Source organism: Erythrolamprus reginae, chromosome 1, assembly GCF_031021105.1.
Source record: "Erythrolamprus reginae isolate rEryReg1 chromosome 1, rEryReg1.hap1, whole genome shotgun sequence".
In the NCBI taxonomy this organism is placed as follows: domain Eukaryota; kingdom Metazoa; phylum Chordata; class Lepidosauria; order Squamata; family Dipsadidae; genus Erythrolamprus; species Erythrolamprus reginae.
The window spans coordinates 421,593,183-421,611,525 of NC_091950.1; the positions used below are offsets into that span (position 1 = coordinate 421,593,183).

The 18,343-nt window shown below is 43.4% G+C and overlaps 1 protein-coding gene across 1 annotated transcript in view; it reads right to left on the reverse strand.

Annotated features, from left to right (window-relative positions):
- Positions 1 to 849: 849 nt before the first annotated feature.
- ULK2 (unc-51 like autophagy activating kinase 2) overlaps positions 850 to 18,343 on the reverse strand; it is a 161,999-nt gene continuing 144,505 nt past the window's right edge. Inside the window, 4 exon segments of the mRNA XM_070735424.1 lie at positions 850 to 3,287; positions 5,953 to 6,088; positions 11,405 to 11,562; positions 17,362 to 17,480. Of these exon segments, the coding sequence (XP_070591525.1) occupies positions 3,223 to 3,287; positions 5,953 to 6,088; positions 11,405 to 11,562; positions 17,362 to 17,480 (478 nt within the window). The 3' untranslated portion in view covers positions 850 to 3,222.

An 18,343-nucleotide genomic window follows, 5' to 3' on the forward strand; every position in this document is an offset into this window, starting at 1 on the left:
GCAGCGGTTAAGTGTGGGAGGGATCCTTCTGGGCCAGACCAGGATTTGTGTTCTTCAACCTGGGTTAACTTTTAAGATTTGGGGGGTGGGGGGTGGGGCTTAATATGCTAGAGTGTGTAAATTAATTAATTAATTACATCACTTCCAGAATGGATGCTTTCTTCAAAGTGCTAGAAACAAAAATGGTGGCGCATGTCGTCGCTCTGGAGAAGTAAGTGTTATATTGCATGATAAACTACTTTTTAATAGCGTGAACCTGACCCAGAGATAAGATGTTTTGACGTAGACAGCCTGTTATTTTAGAAATAATTATAACTTTGTAGCTTAGTCTGTGAGATTGGAATGCATTTCTTTCATGCCGGAGCTGAAATGACGAGATCCAGTGTGGAAGGAAAAATAAAAGGAATGTTGTTTTGAAAATTACAAGTCGTAAAGCTCGTATTATTTGAGCAGCCAGCCAGATCACAGCCCAGGTCCAGAACACCTACTAGCACAGATGATGTTCCTCAGTTGGGCAACGAAACGTCTGCGACAAAACCACCAACTCAGAAAGCTCAGATAGTGTTCTTCCTCTTCTTCACCCTCCTCCTCCTTCTCTGCAAAGCCTCCTCCTTTCAAGTACTGATGATGTTACCTAGTTGGGTCACCAAACATCTGCAAGAAAAGATCCAAGCTCTGAGAGCACCCGTTCCTTCCGCGAAAGGTATAATTTCAACTCGCCATCCCAGAATCCGACCCAAACCTTTCAAGGGGAGGCATTATTTATTTAATTCTTAGGCCAAATGAAGAAATACCGTCAGCGGCCCAATTTGAATTCGATGGTCAAGCCGTATATTATTTACACATATATGTAGGAACATCTGAGTATCAGTTTATTATTGTTTCACTTGCTTTTTTTTTTTAAACTTTAATATACATTTATACAGGCCATAATAAAAGTTATCAACAGGGGTTTTTTTTTTCTTCTCTTCAGTTAGTACACTACGGGTCGAGAATTAAACACATGCAGTTACAAAGGAGAGGTAGTCGTAGAAACACCTTATTATAAAGTTCTAAAAATACAAACGTCGTATAAATTAAAAATAAAAAACAAAACACAGAACACTTTCAAACAAACTTTCCGAAATTGCTCGTTACTGATAAATAAAGTAAAAAGTACATTACTTTGTCAAAGGGGGGGAAGGAAGAAAAAAAAGAGGGAGAGGGAAAGGGGGAAAAAAAATAGGAAATGCACAAAGACATGTTCTTCACACCCCATAAAATTTGATGGGGTTTAAATGCCAATCAACTTCCATCCAAGGAGGTTTGACACTTCTTCTTTTTTTTAAAAAAAGAAGGGATTGAAATGATTCGATTATACAAAGAAAATTTGTAATGTTTTTTCCTTCCTCCTTTGAAGGGATGGCAGTAAGAAAGCCCCTGCAAATTAAGAGGCCCGAATGTGAAATTGTGTTTTTTAAATTAAGTTTTCGAGTTGCACAAAAAGAGGGAAAGCAAGACAGATATCCTCAAAAGTTGCTCCAGGTAAACCTGATTATAATTATTTCTTAATGCTATATACGTATCAGAGGTCTTCAAAATTGTTGGAAACTTTAGACTTGTGGACTTCAACTCCCAGAATTCTCGAGTCAGCTATGCATAGGTCCCGGTTTCAAATCCCGGACGATCCCCCAGCTATGCAATGCTGGCTGGAGAATTCTGGAAGTAAAAGTCCACAAGTCTTAAAGTTGGAAAGCTTGAAGACCCCTGGCATATGTATATAATATATATATATAGAAAAAGCTTCTGCTACAGAATCACCCTGTTCCATCCAGGTGACAGCCGTGTCTTTCTAACCCCCCCCCTTTTTTGACCCCGGGTTCGGGGACAGACACACCTCGGCATGCAACAGAAGAAAGCAACCAAGCAAACCAGGATATAGGACAGGCCAGGAAACCAAGTCAGAATGTTATCGAAAGTCAGTGTTTTTTTTCTCCATCTATGACCCGTAGACTTCAACTCCCAGAATTCCCCAGCCGGCTATAGGGAATTCTGGGAGTTCAGAAGTCCCCCCCTTTTAAAAAAAAGCCGAGAAGGTCAAGAAAATGCCACTCTAAGAATATGACTCAAGTATTTAAGATAAAGGGCTATAAAACCAAAGAATTCACCTTAATGACACACATCTTACACAACTTCGAAACGTCTCCTAAGAACCTGCAGGTTTGAAGTCCGAGCGGATTTTTTTTTTTATTTTTTTTTTGCAATGTCGGGCGGGGTGAGAATGGGTTTGTCTCTCCTGCATCTCAACCAGTGGGTGGGATCCTTCCGATTTCAACAACCGGTTTTACGAAAACTTACCTGCCGCGTTGCAGCTGGGGAGAAAACACAGCTGAGGCTGATAAGGTACAAGTCGATAAAGCGCAGCTGATTGCCGCAGCAAACCAGTTCGCTCCCAGCTGATCGCCGGAGCATCGGGTTTGCCCGAACTGGTAGAATCCCGACCCCTGAGATTCTCAACGAGTCAATCAAGGATTATCGTTCCCCTTCTCTGCCCGCCAAGGAAGAATGGATAAATTGTGCCTTTTCTGTAATTTTTTTAAAATTATCCTCCTCCCCATTCCCACCCACCCCTCAAAATTCCCCACCGATACACAGTTTAGTAAATTAGTGCAATATAAAAGTATTCGGGCGAGAGGGATCGGGAAGAACGTCGAACTCGTATGTCTACGATCGACCTTCTCAAAGGTCTGCCATCTTGGCCTTCTCAAAGTTATTTATTTATTTGCAAAATTCGTCCTGATGGTTGGAGGCAGGAGGGGTCTTTCACCACCCACCCGCCCACGCCCGGCTGCAGAGCTTCGCGGGACGGAAGTCCAGAGCAAAGTTCACCGACGCCTTCGTTCGGTTTTGTCCCGCGACGCAGAGGTCTGTCCGTTTCCCGAAGCGGAACCCAAAATTTGGGGGGAAAGGACGCACTCTATTCTCTCGTCATCTGCGAAGACGTTGCTTGCCACAATTAAAATTGCAGTGGAAATAAAGAGTTTTCCCCAGCTGGCTGTGAAACGGAAGATGGACAGAAACGTTTCTCGAAGGACAATTTTTTCTCCCCCAACGTTATTTGCAATTTTTTTCCGCCCGTTTCACGTTCCTTCCTTCTTCTTTTCATAGAAGCCAGCTTTCCTTCGGGGTGGGAAATGCCCAGATTTTGGCGACACTGAGTGGTCCCTGGGGAATAGTGGTCTTCTATTCGTAGACAGCGACGGCATTACAACATAGAGCTGAAAGTCTTCGTTCGATACTAGCTTTATCTGAAAAATGAAGCGAAGGGAAAAAACCCCAAGGCATTAAGACCTCAGTGTGGGTGTGAGTAAAGCCTGCTCTTACTTACTTACTTACTTACTTACTTACTTACTTACTTACTTACTTACTTACTTACTTACTTATTTATTGGAGTTATATGCTGCCCCTCTCCGAAAACTCGGGGCGGCTAACAGCAATCATAAACAGTGTACAATAATAATCCAATACTAAAAGCGAATTAAAAACCCCTTAATATAAAAAACCAAACATACATACAAACAAACATACCATGCATACAATTGTAAAGGCCTAGGGGGGAAAGGAATCTTAATTCCCCCATGCCTGGCGGCAGAGGTGGGTTTTAAGGAGCTTACGAAAGGCAAGGAGGGTGGAGGCAACTCTGATATCTGGGGGGGAGTTGGTTCCAGAGGGCCGGGGCCGCCACAGAGAAGGCTCTTCCCCTGGGTCCCGCCAAGCGGCATTGTTTAGTTGACGGGACCCGGAGAAGACCAACTCTGTGGGACCTAACTGGTCGCTGGGATTCGTGCGGCAGAAGGCGGTCCCGGAGATATTCTGGTCCGGTGCCATGAAGGGCTTTATAGGTCATAACCAAACATAGAAACATAGAAACATAGAAGTCTGGCGGCAGAAAAAGACCTCATGGTCCATCTAGTCTGCCCTTATACTATTTTCTGTATTTTATCTTAGGATGGATATATGTTTATCCCAGGCATGTTTAAATTCAGTTACTGTGGATTTATCTACCACATCTGCTGGAAGTTTGTTCCAAGGATCTACTACTCTTTCAGTAAAATAATATTTTCTCATGTTGCTTTTGATTTTTCCCCCAACTAACTTCAGATTGTGTCCCCTTGTTCTTGTGTTCACTTTCCTGTTAAAAACACTTCCCTCCTGGACCTTATTTAACCCTTTAACATATTTAAATGTTTCGATCATGTCCCCCCTTTTCCTTCTGTCCTCCAGACTATACAGATTGAGTTCATTAAGTCTTTCCTGATACATTTTATGCTTAAGACCTTCCACCATTCTTGTAACTGAATTTAAACATGCCTGGGATAAACATATATCCATCCTAAGATAAAATACAGAAAATAGTATAAGGGCAGACTAGATGAACCATGAGGTCTTTTTCTGCCGTCAATCTTCTATGTTTCTAAGTGCTTGGTCTTATTGCAACGCACCCAAAAACCTGATAGGGCTTATTATCAGGGCAGGTCTTATTTGGGGGAAACAGGGTAGCTAGATGGGACATTCTCAGAAATCCAGTTCTTAATTATCCCAAAGGTACTATTTTTCAAGAGGCAATTGGTCTTTCTGTTTTTTTCCCCTTTGAAGATCATTTGCTTCTCATCCAAGAAGCTTCCTCAGTTCTGACTGAAGGGTAGAGGATGGAAGGATTTACATTCCTTCCAGTCAATCTGGTTATTAGCACTCTCATCTCTGAGAGTCATCGAGGCCACTGGGAGGTTTATTTGTGCTCTCAGGGTCATTTGAATATAGGTAGTCCTCGATTTACGACCTTCAGTGGGACTAATAATAATAATAATAATTTAACAATAATAATTTATTAGATTTGTATGCCGCCCCTCGCTGAAGACTCATAGAAGACCCAATAGAGGAGCTGGTTTGAAATCTGAAGACTAATGACAGCTAGTCCTCCCATTTACAACTGCTTCGTTTACCGACTGTTTGCAATGCCTTTGAGGCGAGTGGCTGGGAGGCAGGGCTTGGTGTGATGATTGACATCACCCGTCCAGTCACATGACCAACCGGCCACGCCTACCCCACCAGAGAATCGGTTGTTAAGTTACTCAAGTACCCACCACTGATAAAAACCCATGTTGTTTTACTGGTGGTCCTCGACTTATGACTGTAATTGAGGCTGAAATTGCAGTCGTTAAGTGGGGCATGTTGAGGGTTACCGTGTGACTTAATAATAATAATTAATAATAATTTATTGGATTTGTATGCCGCCCCTCTCCATAGACTCGGGGCGGCTAACAACTATGATAAAAACAGCATGTGACAATCCAATAATAAAACAACTAAAAACCCTTATAATAAAACCAAACATACACACAGACATACCATGCATAACTTGTAATGGCCTAGGGGGAAGGAATATCTCAACTCCCCCATGCCTGGCGGTATAAATGAGTCTTGAGTAGTTTATGACTATCTATCTTGACTTAGCACTGGAAACGTTGGGGTTCAATTATGGTCCTAAGTCGAGGACTTTCCATAAAACCCAAAATGAGCATCCTCTAAATCAGTGTTTCCCAACCTTGACAACTTGAAGATATCTGGACTTCAACTCCCAGAATTCCCCAGCCATCATTCACTGGCTGAGGAATTCTGCGAGTTGAAGTCCAGATATCTTCAAGTTGCCAAGGTTGGGAAACTCTGCTCTAAATGAAAAAGAACAGTTTTGTATACAGGTAAGTTCTCGAACTCAGTCAGCGAGTCTACGGAGAGGGGCGGCATACAAATCTAATAAATGAATGAATGAATGAATGATAATATTAGGATTTCTGCTTTTAGTTTGTGGCTGCTCTGTGTGCTTCCTTCAAAGTACTGTACGTAATCTATAAAAGTAGCAACAGCTACTTCTATAGTAGTAACAATTCCCCACCCACCCTCCAAAAAACGTACAACGGTTGATGTTCTCAATGTCAGCCGGGTCCTGCAAGATCTTCGATAGGCCTTCCATCAGCAACGCGGCTTTGTGGTAGCGGTAGGCAATGTCTTCGGTCTGCTGAAACATCTCATCCAAAGCTGCTGCCTGCACCTGAGGAAGAGGAAGAGGAAGATGAACTGACAGGCCCAGGAGAAATACACAGGACCATCCATCTCTACTGCATATCACCCACCTTTTCTTTCTTTCTTTCTTCTATCCATCCATCCATCCATCCACCTACCTACCTACCTCTCTCTCTCTCTACCCAGTGTCTGTCTATCTACCTACCTACCTCTATCTACCTCTTTATCTCTATCTATCTACCTACCCAGTGTCTGTCTATCTGTCTCTCTCTCTACACTATCTATCTATCTATCTATCTATCTATCTATCTATCTATCTATCTATCTATCTATCTATCTATCTATCTCTACCTACCTACCTACCTACCTCCGTCTCTCTCTCTCCCCAGTGTCTGTCTGTCTATCTGTCTACCTACCTCTATCTACCTACCTCTGTATCTCTCTCTATCTACCCAGTGTCTGTCTGTCTGTCTCTCTCTCTCTACACTATCTATCTATCTATCTATCTATCTATCTATCTATCTATCTATCTATCTATCTATCTATCTATCTCTACCTACCTACCTACACCTCTCTCTCTCCCCAGTGTCTGTCTGTCTATCTGTCTACCTACCTACCTCTATCTATCTACCTCTGTATCTCTCTCTCTATCTATCTACCCAGTGTCTGTCTGTCTTTCTGTCTCTCTCTCTCTCTATCTACACTATCATCTCTCTCTCTACCCAGTGTCTGTCTGTCTATCTGTCTCTCTACACTATCTCTCTCTCTCTCTATCTACCCACCCACCCACTCACTCTGTCTATCATCTATTTCTCTCTATCATCTCTCTACATCATTTATTCATTTATTTTTTTGTTTGATTTCTATGCCACCCTTTTCCTGAGACTCAGGATGGTTTACAACAAGTAATATAAACGTGTCAGAAAGCTAAATAAAATTACAAGCTAAACATCCCCATAGTTAAAAGTTAAACAAACACATTCATACACCATACATTGTAAATTCATTCATTGGCCGGGGCAAGGTATTAAAATTGCAGTGGCCCTAAGCCTGCCTGCAGGGGTGGGTCTTTAAAACTTTACGGAAGGCAGGGAGAGTGGGGGCAGTACGAATCTCTGAGGGGGAGCTCATTACATAGGGCCAGGGCCGCCACAGAGAAGGCTCTTCCCCTAGGCCCCGCCAGACAACACTGTCTGGCTGACCGGACCTGGAAAAGGCCAACTCTGTGGGACTTAAACGGCCGCTGAGATGTGTGAGGCAGGAGATGGTCCCGTAAGTAATCTGGTCCGGTGCCATGTAGGGCCTTATAGGTCATAAGCAACACTTTGAATTGTATTCGGAGACTAATTGGCAGCCAGTGCAGTTCGCGTCGTGCTGTAGAGACATGGGTATATCTCAGGAGGCCCCAGATTGCTCGCGCGGCTGCGTTCTGCACTACTTGCAGTCTCCAAACTCTCTTGAACACTCTTCAAACGTAGAGAGCATTGCAGTAGCCGAACCTCAAGGTGATAAGGGCATGAATGACTGTGAGTAGAAACTCCCTGTCCAGATAGTGCCACAACTGGTGAACCTGGGCCAACGTCCTCCTTGCCATAACTGAGAGATGGGTGTTCTAAAGTCAGCTGTGGGTTGAGTCCAGAAACCAATTGGCAGCCAATGGAGACCGCGGAGTATTTGAGGGACACGTGGTTGCGTTCTGCACAATTTTGCAGTTTCCGAATAATAATAATAATAATAATAATAATAATAATAATAATAATAATAAACTTTTATTTATAGTGCCCTTTTAACAAAGGGCATAACAGCATGTTAGCAATAGGACTTTTTAACAGATTGCCCTCACAATCCAGGTCCTCATTTTACCCACCTCGGAAGGATGGAAGGTAGCCCCATGTAGAGAGCATTACAGTAGTCAAACCTCGAGGTGATAAGGGCATGAGTGACTGTGAGGAGAGACTCCCTGTCCAGATAGTGCCACAACTGGTGAACCTGGGCAAATGTCCCCCTCACCACAGCTGAAAGATGGTGGTCCAAGGTCAGCTATAGACCGAGGAGGATGCCCAAGTTGCGGATCCTGAGGAGGTGAAAAGTCACTGTCCCCCAGAGCGATGGACGGACAGACGGAATTGTCCCTGGGAGGCAAAACCCACAGCCACTCCATCTTGTCAGGGTTGAGCCTGAGCCTGTTAACACCCATCCAAACCCTAACGGCCTCCAGACACTGGCACGTTTCCTTCCTTCCTTCTTTCTTTCTTTCTTTCTCTCTCTTTCTTAGATTTGTATGCCACCGCTCTCCGCAGACTCGGGGCAGCTAACAACAATAGTAAAACAGCATATAACAAATCTAATGTTTAATAATTAAAAAACCCGTATTACTTGCACTGCTTCAACAAGTTGACACATCCATCCATCACTCTGTCTATATACAATGCACAAAAAAATAAAGGGAATAACACAATATAACTCCAAGTAAATCAAACTTCTCTGAAATCAAACGGTCCACTTAGGAAGCAACACTGATTGACCATCAATTTCACATGCTGTTGTGCACATTCAACTTTGTACACAACAAAGGATTCAATGACAATATTTCATTCATTCACATTCACATCTAGGATGTGCTCTTGGAGTGTTCCTTTTATTTTTTTGAGCAGTGTATACCTATCCAATCCCTCTCCCTCCAAACGCCATGTCTTTGAGCATCTTCGGGGCCTCCGATTACATGATTTATGGTAGGTTCTGGCAAAGGCTTCAATCACAAAGACACCTGGGACCGCACAGCCCCGGGGATGCTCAAGCGAAGGATAATGAAGCCTGATGAAAGATCGGTTTGATAGCGTCAACCGAAAAAACTTTTCCCAAATTAAGAGGGAGAAGTAATGAGCGGAAAGCACTTTTTAATTAATCTCCAGGTGCTCCGGTTAGGCCGGAGTTGTTTTGCACGCCTGGTTGAAGAGCAGCGGGAGGCTTTGCACAGGTAATCCGTGGACTCTTCTCCGGGTCCCGCCGATTTTTATTAATTAAGATTTTTATTAATATTGATTGTTTCCTCATTGCTTATTTGACCCCTATGACAACCATTAAGTGTTTTTACCTCCTGATTCTTGACAAATGTATATTTTCTTTTATGTCCACTGAGAGTATCTGCACCAAGACAAATTCCTTGTGTGTCCAATCACACTTGGCCAATAAAGAATTCTATTCTATTCTATTTACTGAGGTTATGGTTTTAATTTAAATTGGACTTCTTTTTATTGTTAACTTTATTTTTATACAGTGATGCCTCGTCTTACAAACGCCTCGTCATACAAACTTTTTGAGATACAAACCCGGGATTTAAGATTTTTTTGCCTTTTCTTACAAACTATTTTCACCTTACAAACCCATCGCCGCCGCTGGGATGCCCCGCCTCCGGACTTCCGTTGCCAGTGAAGCACCCGTTTTTGCGCTGCTGGGATTCCCCTGAGGCTCCCCTCCATGGGAAACCCCACCTCCGGACTTCCATGTTTTTGTGATGCTGCAGGGGAATCCCAGCAGCGGAATCCCAGCAGCGCAAAAATGGGCGCTTCGCTGGCAATGGAAGTCTGGAGGTGGGGTTTCCCAGCGAGGGGAGCCTCAGTGAAATCGCAGCATCACAAAAACACGGAAGTCTAGAGGTGGGGTTTCCCATGGAGGGGAACCTCTGGGGAATCCCAGCAGCACAAAAACGGGCCCTTCAGCTGGCAAAAGGGGTGAATTTTGGGCTTGCATGCATTAATCGCTTTTCCATTGATTCCTATGGGAAACATTGTTTCGTCTTACAAACTTTTCACCTTAAGAACCTCGTCCCGGAACCAATTAAGTTTGTAAGACAAGGTATCACTGTATTTTGTTGTAAGCCGCCCTGAGTCCTTTCGGGATTGGGCAGCATAGAAGTCAAATCAATCAATCAATCAATCAATTTCCGTGCCATTGTTAAGCAAATCATGCCGTCATTAAGCAAAATGTTGATTTCCCCATCAATTTTGCTAGTCAAATGCTGGCTGGGAAGGTGGCAAATGGGGATCACCTGACTCTGTTACAAATGTTATAAATACAGGATTGTTGCACAGCGTCCAAATTTTGATCACACGGCCCATCACACATGGCAATGGTCGTAAGTGCGAAGATCCGTCGCACGTTGCTTTTTCCCCAGTGCCATTGAAACTTGGAACAGTCGCTAAACAAGTCAAGCGCGAAGTCAGGAAATTCCGGCCGTTCTAACAAGATTTATGACAAGCTCAAACTCCCTATGGGGAGTCCTTGACTTACGACCACAACCGAGCCCAAAAATTCTGTTGTTAAAATTGAGTTTTATGACCGTTCTTTGCCACAATAGTTAGAAACATAGAAACATAGAAGACTGACGGCAGAAAAAGACCTCATGATCCATCTAGTCTGCCCTTATACTATTTCCTGTATTTTATCTTAGGATGGATCTATGTTTATCCCACGCATGTTTAAATTCAGTGACTGTGGATTTACCAACCACGTCTGCTGGAAGTCTGTTCCAAGCATCTACTACTCTTTCAGTAAAATAATATTTTCTCATGTTGCTTTTGATCTTTCCCCCAACTAACTTCAGATTGTGCCCCCTTGTTCTTGTGTTCACTTTCCTATTAAAAGCACTTCCCTCCTGGACCTTATTTAACCCTTTAACATATTTATATGTTTCGATCATGTCCCCCCTTTCCCTTCTGTCCTCCAGACTATACAGATGGAGTTCATTAAGTCTTTCCTGATACGTTTTATGCTTAAGACCTTCCACCATTCTTGTCACCCGTCTTTGGACCCGTTCAATTTTGTCAATATCTTTTTGTAGGTGAGGTCTCCAGAACTGAACACAGTATTCCAAATGTGGTCTCACCAGCGCTCTATATAGCAAGATCACAATCTCCCTCTTCATGCTTGTTATACCTCTAGCTATGCAGCCAAGCATCCTACTTGCTTTCCCGACCGCCTGACTGCACTGTTCACCCATTTTGAGACTGTCAGAAATCACTACCCCTTAATCCTTTTCTTTTGAAGTATTTGCTAACACAGAACTGCCAATGCAATACTCAGATTGAGGATTCCTTTTCCCCAAGTGCATTATTTTACATTTGGAAACATTAAACTGCAGTTTCCATTGCTTTGACTATTTATCTAGTACAGCTAAATCATTTACCATATTACAGATGCCTCCAGGAATATCAACCCTATTGAGGATTCTGGATAGAAGGCCACTGGGTGCTGCCTCTTCCCACCCGCCATCCCCACTCTGTAAACCGCCTTTTCTACCGCAGGTGTGATCGATCCGGTCAGTTTCCCCCCGATTTCTTTTTACCATTTCCACCGCGCAACTGTAGATGAGCTTTTCGGCCGTGACACTGTTGATTTCGTCGACGAAACGCTGCTTGTCCGAGAAAAAGTGGTTCAGCTTTTCCGTCAGCTTCTTACACATGGCGATGCAGAACTTGTACCTCTCGTTCAGGTTTTTGACAACTGCGGAGGAGGAAGAGGAAGCGGGGGAAAAATGCAGTCAGTTAGCAAAAAAATTTTTAATTTTTTAAAAAAAATTCTCATTTATTCATTGGATTTATATGCCGCCCGTCTCCGAGGACTGGGGGCAGCTTGCAACATATAAAAGAAACAATGTAAACATCCTAATCCAATTAATTTTAAATAATCAATCTGAAAACTCCAGTAACATTAAAAATCAATCATTCCCACAACAACAATGGCATCGAATATCTCAGGGACAGCCTTCTGCCGCACGAATCCCAGCGACCGGTTAGGTCCCGCAGAGTTGGCCTTCTCCGGGTTCCTTTGACTAAGCAATGTCGTCTGGCGGGACCCAGGGGAAGAGCCTTCTCTGTGGTGGCCCCAACCCTCTGGAACCAGCTCCCTCCAGAGATTAGGATTGCCCCCACCCTCCTTGCTTTTCGCAAGCTCCTTAAAACCCACCTCTGTCGTCAGGCATGGGGGAATTGAAATTTCCCTTCCCCCTAGGTTTATAGAATTTATACATGGTATGCTTGTATGTATGAGTGGTTCTTTAAATTGGGGGTTTTTAGATTATTTTTAATATTAGATTTGTTTACATTGTCTTTTTATATTGTTGTTAGCCGCCCCGAGTCTTCGGAGAGGGGCGGCATACAAATCTAATAAATAAATAAATAAACAAACGAACGAACGAACAAACAAACAAACAAACAAACAAACAAACAAACATATATGTCATTCGTCGGCCAGGAGGCTAGAGTTTAGTGGCCCCAGGCCTGGAGACATAGGTGAGGCGAGGAGGGTGGGGGCAGTACAAATCTCTGGGGGGAACTGATTCCAGAGGGCTGGGGCCCCCACAGAGAAGGCTCTTCTTCCCCTATGTCCTGCCAAGCGACATTGTCTATTTGACGTGACCTGGAGAAGGTGGACTCAGTGGGACGTAACCGGTCGCTGGGACTCGTGCAGCAGAAGGCAGTCTGCTCTTTGGCTGTTATGACAAAATGAGGGAGGGTATATGCACAATTTTTTCAATTCATTTATTTATTTAGTCATGTTCATAATAGTGTATATTGGAGGAGTGGTGCGGTGGCCTAGAAGTGGAGCTCTCGCCTCACAATCGGGAGGTTGTGAGTTCAATCCTAGGTAGAGGCAGATATTTCTCTCTCTGGGCACAATGAGAATATGTCTGCTGAATAAAACTCCACATTGGCGACAGGAAAGGCATTCGGCCAGGAAACAGCTTCATTCAGTTGTCCCTACTCTATGTATGTATGTATGTATGTATGTATGTATGTATGTATGTATGTATGTATAGATAGAAAGATAGATAGATAGATAGACACTCGAAACAGAATACCCTACAAAAATAGACTAACAATCCTGGGTCTAGAAAGCTTAGAACTACGATGCCTTAAACAAGATCTAAGTATTGCCCACAAGATCATATGCTGCAACGTTCTACCTGTCAATGACTACTTCAGCTTCAACCGCAATTTCAAACTTAATATTAACCGCTATAAACTTGACTGTAAAAAATATGACTTTAGCCATCGAGTTGTCGAAGCGTGGAACTCATTACCGGACTCAATAGTGTCAACCCCTAACCCCCAACATTTCTCCCTTAGACTCTCCACGATTGACCTCTCCAGGTTCCTAAGAGGTCAGTAAGGGGCGTACATAAGTGCACTAGTGTGCCTTTCGTCCCCTGTCCAATTGTCCTTCCTTTATCTCATATATCATATATCTTTTCTTCCTTTCATATATCTTCTCCTCTATTTTATATTTTTCTTTATATTACCTCATGTCTATTCTCTTCTATATGTATTGGACAAAATAAATAAAATAATAAGAAAAATAAAATAAGAATATATTGGACATGCTGATCCTTTGAAAACTGTATGCAATGAAATTTCTTTTTAATGTATGCTGTTTCGTATACATTCAAAGTGACAATAAAGTTATTCTAAGTCAGTGGATCTCATACTGGGGCTCAGGACCCCTTTGGGGGTTGAACAACTGTTTCACAGGGGTCGCCTAAGACTAGGGGGAAAAGACAAATTTCCCATGGTGTTAGGAACTAAAGCTTCTATTCTGGCCCCTTGGAACATATTTTTACAATCCGACCAATCAGGCATTTACAGGGGGACGTCCCTCTGACCTTCCTGCCAATCAGCTTCAAGCTCTGTTGGGAGAACTGGCACTAGACTTATGGTTGGGGGAAACCACAACATGACAAACGATATTAAGGGATCGCAGCATTAGAAAGGCTAAGTCAAGAATAGATTTTGTTTTGGTCATCAGGAAGTATCATGAGACCAATGTACAAATCAAGAAACCTCACACATTACAGCTGCGGTTGGTTTCACAACCGTTTCCTTCGGGCCAGGCGTGTCCACAAACCTTTGGCAACTTTTTAACACTTGTGGACTTCAACTCTCAGAATGTGTTGGTTTCAGCCTCAATTAAGAAGGCTGGGCGCCACATTTTGTGTTGAACATGTGATCTTGGATTTGTATTTGTATTTATTAGATTTGTATGCCGCCCCTCTCCGAAGACTCGGGGCGGCTAACAACAATATAAAAAGACAATGTAAACAAATCTAATATTAAACAATCTAAAAAAACCCAATTTAAAGAACCAATCATACATACAAGCATACCATGGATAAATTCTATAAGCCTAGGGGGAAGGGAAATTTCAATTCCCCCATGCATGACGACAGAGGTGGGTTTTAAGGAGCTTGCGAAAGGCAAGGAGGGTGGGGGCAACTCTGATCTCTGGGGGGAGCTGGTTCCAGAGGGTCGGGGCCGCCACAGAGAAGGCTCTTCTCCTGGGTCCCGCCAAATGACATTGCTTAGTCGATGGGACCTGGAGAAGGCCAACTCTGTGGGATCTAACTGGTCGCTGGGATTCGTGCGGCAGAAGGCGGTCCCGGAGATATTCTGGTCCGATGCCATGAAGGGCTTTATAGGTCATAACCAACACTTTGAATTGTGACTGGAAATTGATCGGCAACCAATGCAGACTACGGAGTGTTGGTGTAACATGGGCATACCTGGGGAAGCCCCACGATGGCTCTCATGGCTGCGTTCTGCACGATCTGAAGTTTCCGAACACTTTTCAAAGGTAGCCCCATGTAGAGAGCATTACAATAGTCGAGCCTCGAGGTGATGAGGGCATGAGTGACTGTGAGCAGTGAGTCCCGGTCCAGATAGGATAATAAGAATCTGACCCTTTGTGGCATGAATTGTGGCAGGTCACAGCCTGTGCCCCCAATCACTAATGCACCGCTTAATTTACAGTATTTATTATTTATTTATTAAATTTCTATGCCGCCCTTCTCTGCAGACTCAGGGCGGTTTACAGCAGGAACAATGCAAAAACAAGTAAGAAATCCAGTAGTTAAAACAATCTAAGTATCCAGTTGTGATACCCCCTAACAAAGTAACTCAGGGGTCTCCAAACTTGGCAACTTTAAGATTTGTGAACTTCAACTCCCAGAATTCCCCATTCAGCGATTAATAGAAACATAGAAGTTTGACGGCAGAAAAAGACCTCATGGTCCATCTAGTCTGCCCTTATACTATTTCCTGTATTTTATCTTACAATGGATATATGTTTATCCCAGGCATGTTTAAATTCAGTTACTGTGGATTTATCTACCACGTCTGCTGGAAGTTTGTTCCAAGCATCTACTACTCTTTCAGTCAAATATTTTCTCACGTTGCTTTTGATCTTTCCCCCAACTAACTTCAGATTGTGTCCCCTTGTTCTTGTGTTCACTTTCCTATTAAAAACACTTCCCTCCTGAACCTTATTTAACCCTTTAACATATTTAAATGTTTCGATCATGTCCCCCCTTTCCCTTCTGTCCTCCAGACTATACAGATTGAGTTCATGAAGTCTTTCCTGATACGTTTTATGCTCAAGACCTTCCACCATTCTTGTAGCCCGTCTTTGGACCCATTCAATTTGATCCATATCTTTTTGTAGGTGAGGACTCCAGAACACATTTTTACAATTCGACCAATCAGCCGTTCACAGTGGGGGTGTCCCTCTGACCTTCCTGCCAATCAGCTTCAAGCTCTGTTGTGAGAATTGGTGCTAGGGTTATGGTTGGGGGTCACCACCACATAAGGAACTGTATTAAGGGGTCGCAGCATTAGAAAGGTTAAGAGCCACTGGTTTAAAGGATGTTACCCAACTCTGGTTGCCTCCTCTAAGGACTCGTGACCCGTTGGGCAACACGGCATGCGCTCCGCAAAGAAAGCAGGTGTGGGAGGCATGCGGCCGCAGAAGGCTCTCAATTTAGGAGTGGTGATTTGGCAATAAGTGGCTGTTGCTAGTAGTAGTATCACCCATAAGTAAAGATGCTGGGCGTTCTGAGGGCATCTATTCGAGTCACGCTCTGAAACTCTGCTAATTTTTTTTTGCTTTTGCAGATATTATTATTATTAATTACCGGACCAAATTATCTCCGGGATCGCCTTCTGCTGCACGAATCCCAGCGACCAGTTAGGTCCCACAGAGTGGATCTTCTCCAGGTTTTAAGGAGTTTGCGAAAGGCAAGGAGGGTGTGGGCAGTCCTAATCTCCGGGGGGAGTTGGTTCCAGAGGGTCGGGGCCGCCACAAAGAAGGCTCTTCCCCTGGGTCCCGCCAAACAGCATTGTTTTGTCAACGGGACCCGGAAAAGGCCAACTCTGTGGGACCTAATCGGTTGGGCCCATGGGAAGAGCCTTCTCTGTGGCAGCCCTGACCATCTGGAACCAGCTCCTCCCAGAGATTAGGATTGCCACCACCCTCCTTGCCTTTCGTAAACTTCTTAAAACCAACCTCTGCCATCAGGCATGGGGGAACTGAAACATCTCTCCTGGCCTATGTAGTTTTATGTATGTTATATGTTTGTGTGAATGCTTTTTAAATAATGGGTTTTTTAGGCTTTTAATGTTAAATTGTCATTTTAGACTTTTAATATTAGATTTGTTATTGTATATTGTTTTATCCCTGTTGTGAGCCGCCCCGAGTCTGCAGAGAGGGGCGGCATACAAATCTAATAAATAATAATAATAATAATAATAAAAAATAGGAATAAATAAAAAGGGATAAATGGATGATCTTGGCAGCATCTCCATGATCAAGGGATGGAAAAATTCAGACGCTGGGCAACTGGTTCATACTTACGACCGTTGCGTGGGATCCCCTGTTTTGTTACCTTCTCACAAACAAATTCGATGGGGAAACCGGATTTGGTTAACAACGCCGTTGCTAACTTAACAACTGCAGGGATTCACTCAAACAACCATGGCATGGAAAGGTTGTGAAATACAGCGAAACTCGCTTGCTTAACAATCGTCTCTCTTAGCAAAGGAAACGGTGGGATTGAACGGTAGTCATAAGTCGAGGACTAGCTGCACACCCAACAGGAGTGTTAAGAAGTCGGACTTTGTAAGCCTCAAACACCAAGAAACTTCAGATCGTGCAGAATGCAGCTGCGAGAGCAATCATGGGCTTTCCCAAATATGCCCATGTAACACCAACACTCTGCAGTCTGCATTGGTTGCCGATCAGTTTCCGGTCACAATTCAAAGTGTTGGTTATGACCTATAAAGCCCTTCATGGCATCGGACCAGAATATCTCCAGGACCCTCTTCTGCCGCACGAATCCCAGCGACCGGTTAGGTCCCACAGAGTGGGCCTTCTCCGGGTCCCGTCGACTAAACAATGTCATCTGGCAGGGCCCAGGTTGCATCACACTCATTTTCTCGAACTTCCTCCCAGGAGAAAAGCCGCCGGGCTCACCTTGCTTCACCGCGGTCGAGAGATTCAGCTTGGCCGATTTTATCTGGGCTTTGGCCAGGTGCAAAGAGGAGGCCAGGAGCTGGGCTGCCTTCATGTACAGGACCAGCTGTTCCACTTGCCTAGACAACAGGAAACAAGAAGGCAACGTCAATCTTCCCTTTGCTAAACTCAAGACTCCCAAGGGGGGGCCTCTTCCCCTCGTCCCCCACTTCCTGTCGCAACTTTTGGATTTATTTGTTATTTATTTATTAATTGGACTTTTATGTTGCCCCTCTCTGAGAACTCAGGGTGGCTTACAACATATAGAAACATAGAAGACTGACAGCAATAAAAGACCTCCTGGTCCATCTGCCCTTATATTATTTCCTGTTATTTTATCTTTGGATGGATCTATTTTCATCCCAGGCATGTTTCAATTCAGTTATTGCGGATTTACCAACCACATCTGCTGGAAGTTTGTTCCAAGCATCTACTACTCTTTCAGTCAAATAATATTTTCTCACGTTGCTTCCGATCTTTCCCCCAACTAACTTCAGATTGTGTCCCCTTGTTCTTGTGTTCACTTTCCTATTAAAAACACTTCCGTCCTGGACCTTATTTAACCCTTTAACATATTTAAATGTTTCGATCATGTCCCCCTTTTTCCTTCTATACAGACTATACAGATGGAGTTCCTTAAGTCTTTCCTGATAGGTTTGATGCTTAAGACCTTCCACCATTTTTGTCACCCATCTTTGGACCAGTTCAATTTTGTCAATATCTTTTTGCAGGTGAGGTCTCCAGAACTGGAAACAGTATTCCAAATGGGGTCTCACCAGTGCTCTATACAGCGGGATCCCAATCTCCCTCTTCCTGCTTGATATACTTTATATATTATATATATATATTATATATTACATGGAAAAATAGGGAGTGTAGAAGAAACACCATTCTTTCTTGTGTGTAAGTTTCATTCTGTTCAATAAATAATTGTTGAAGAAAA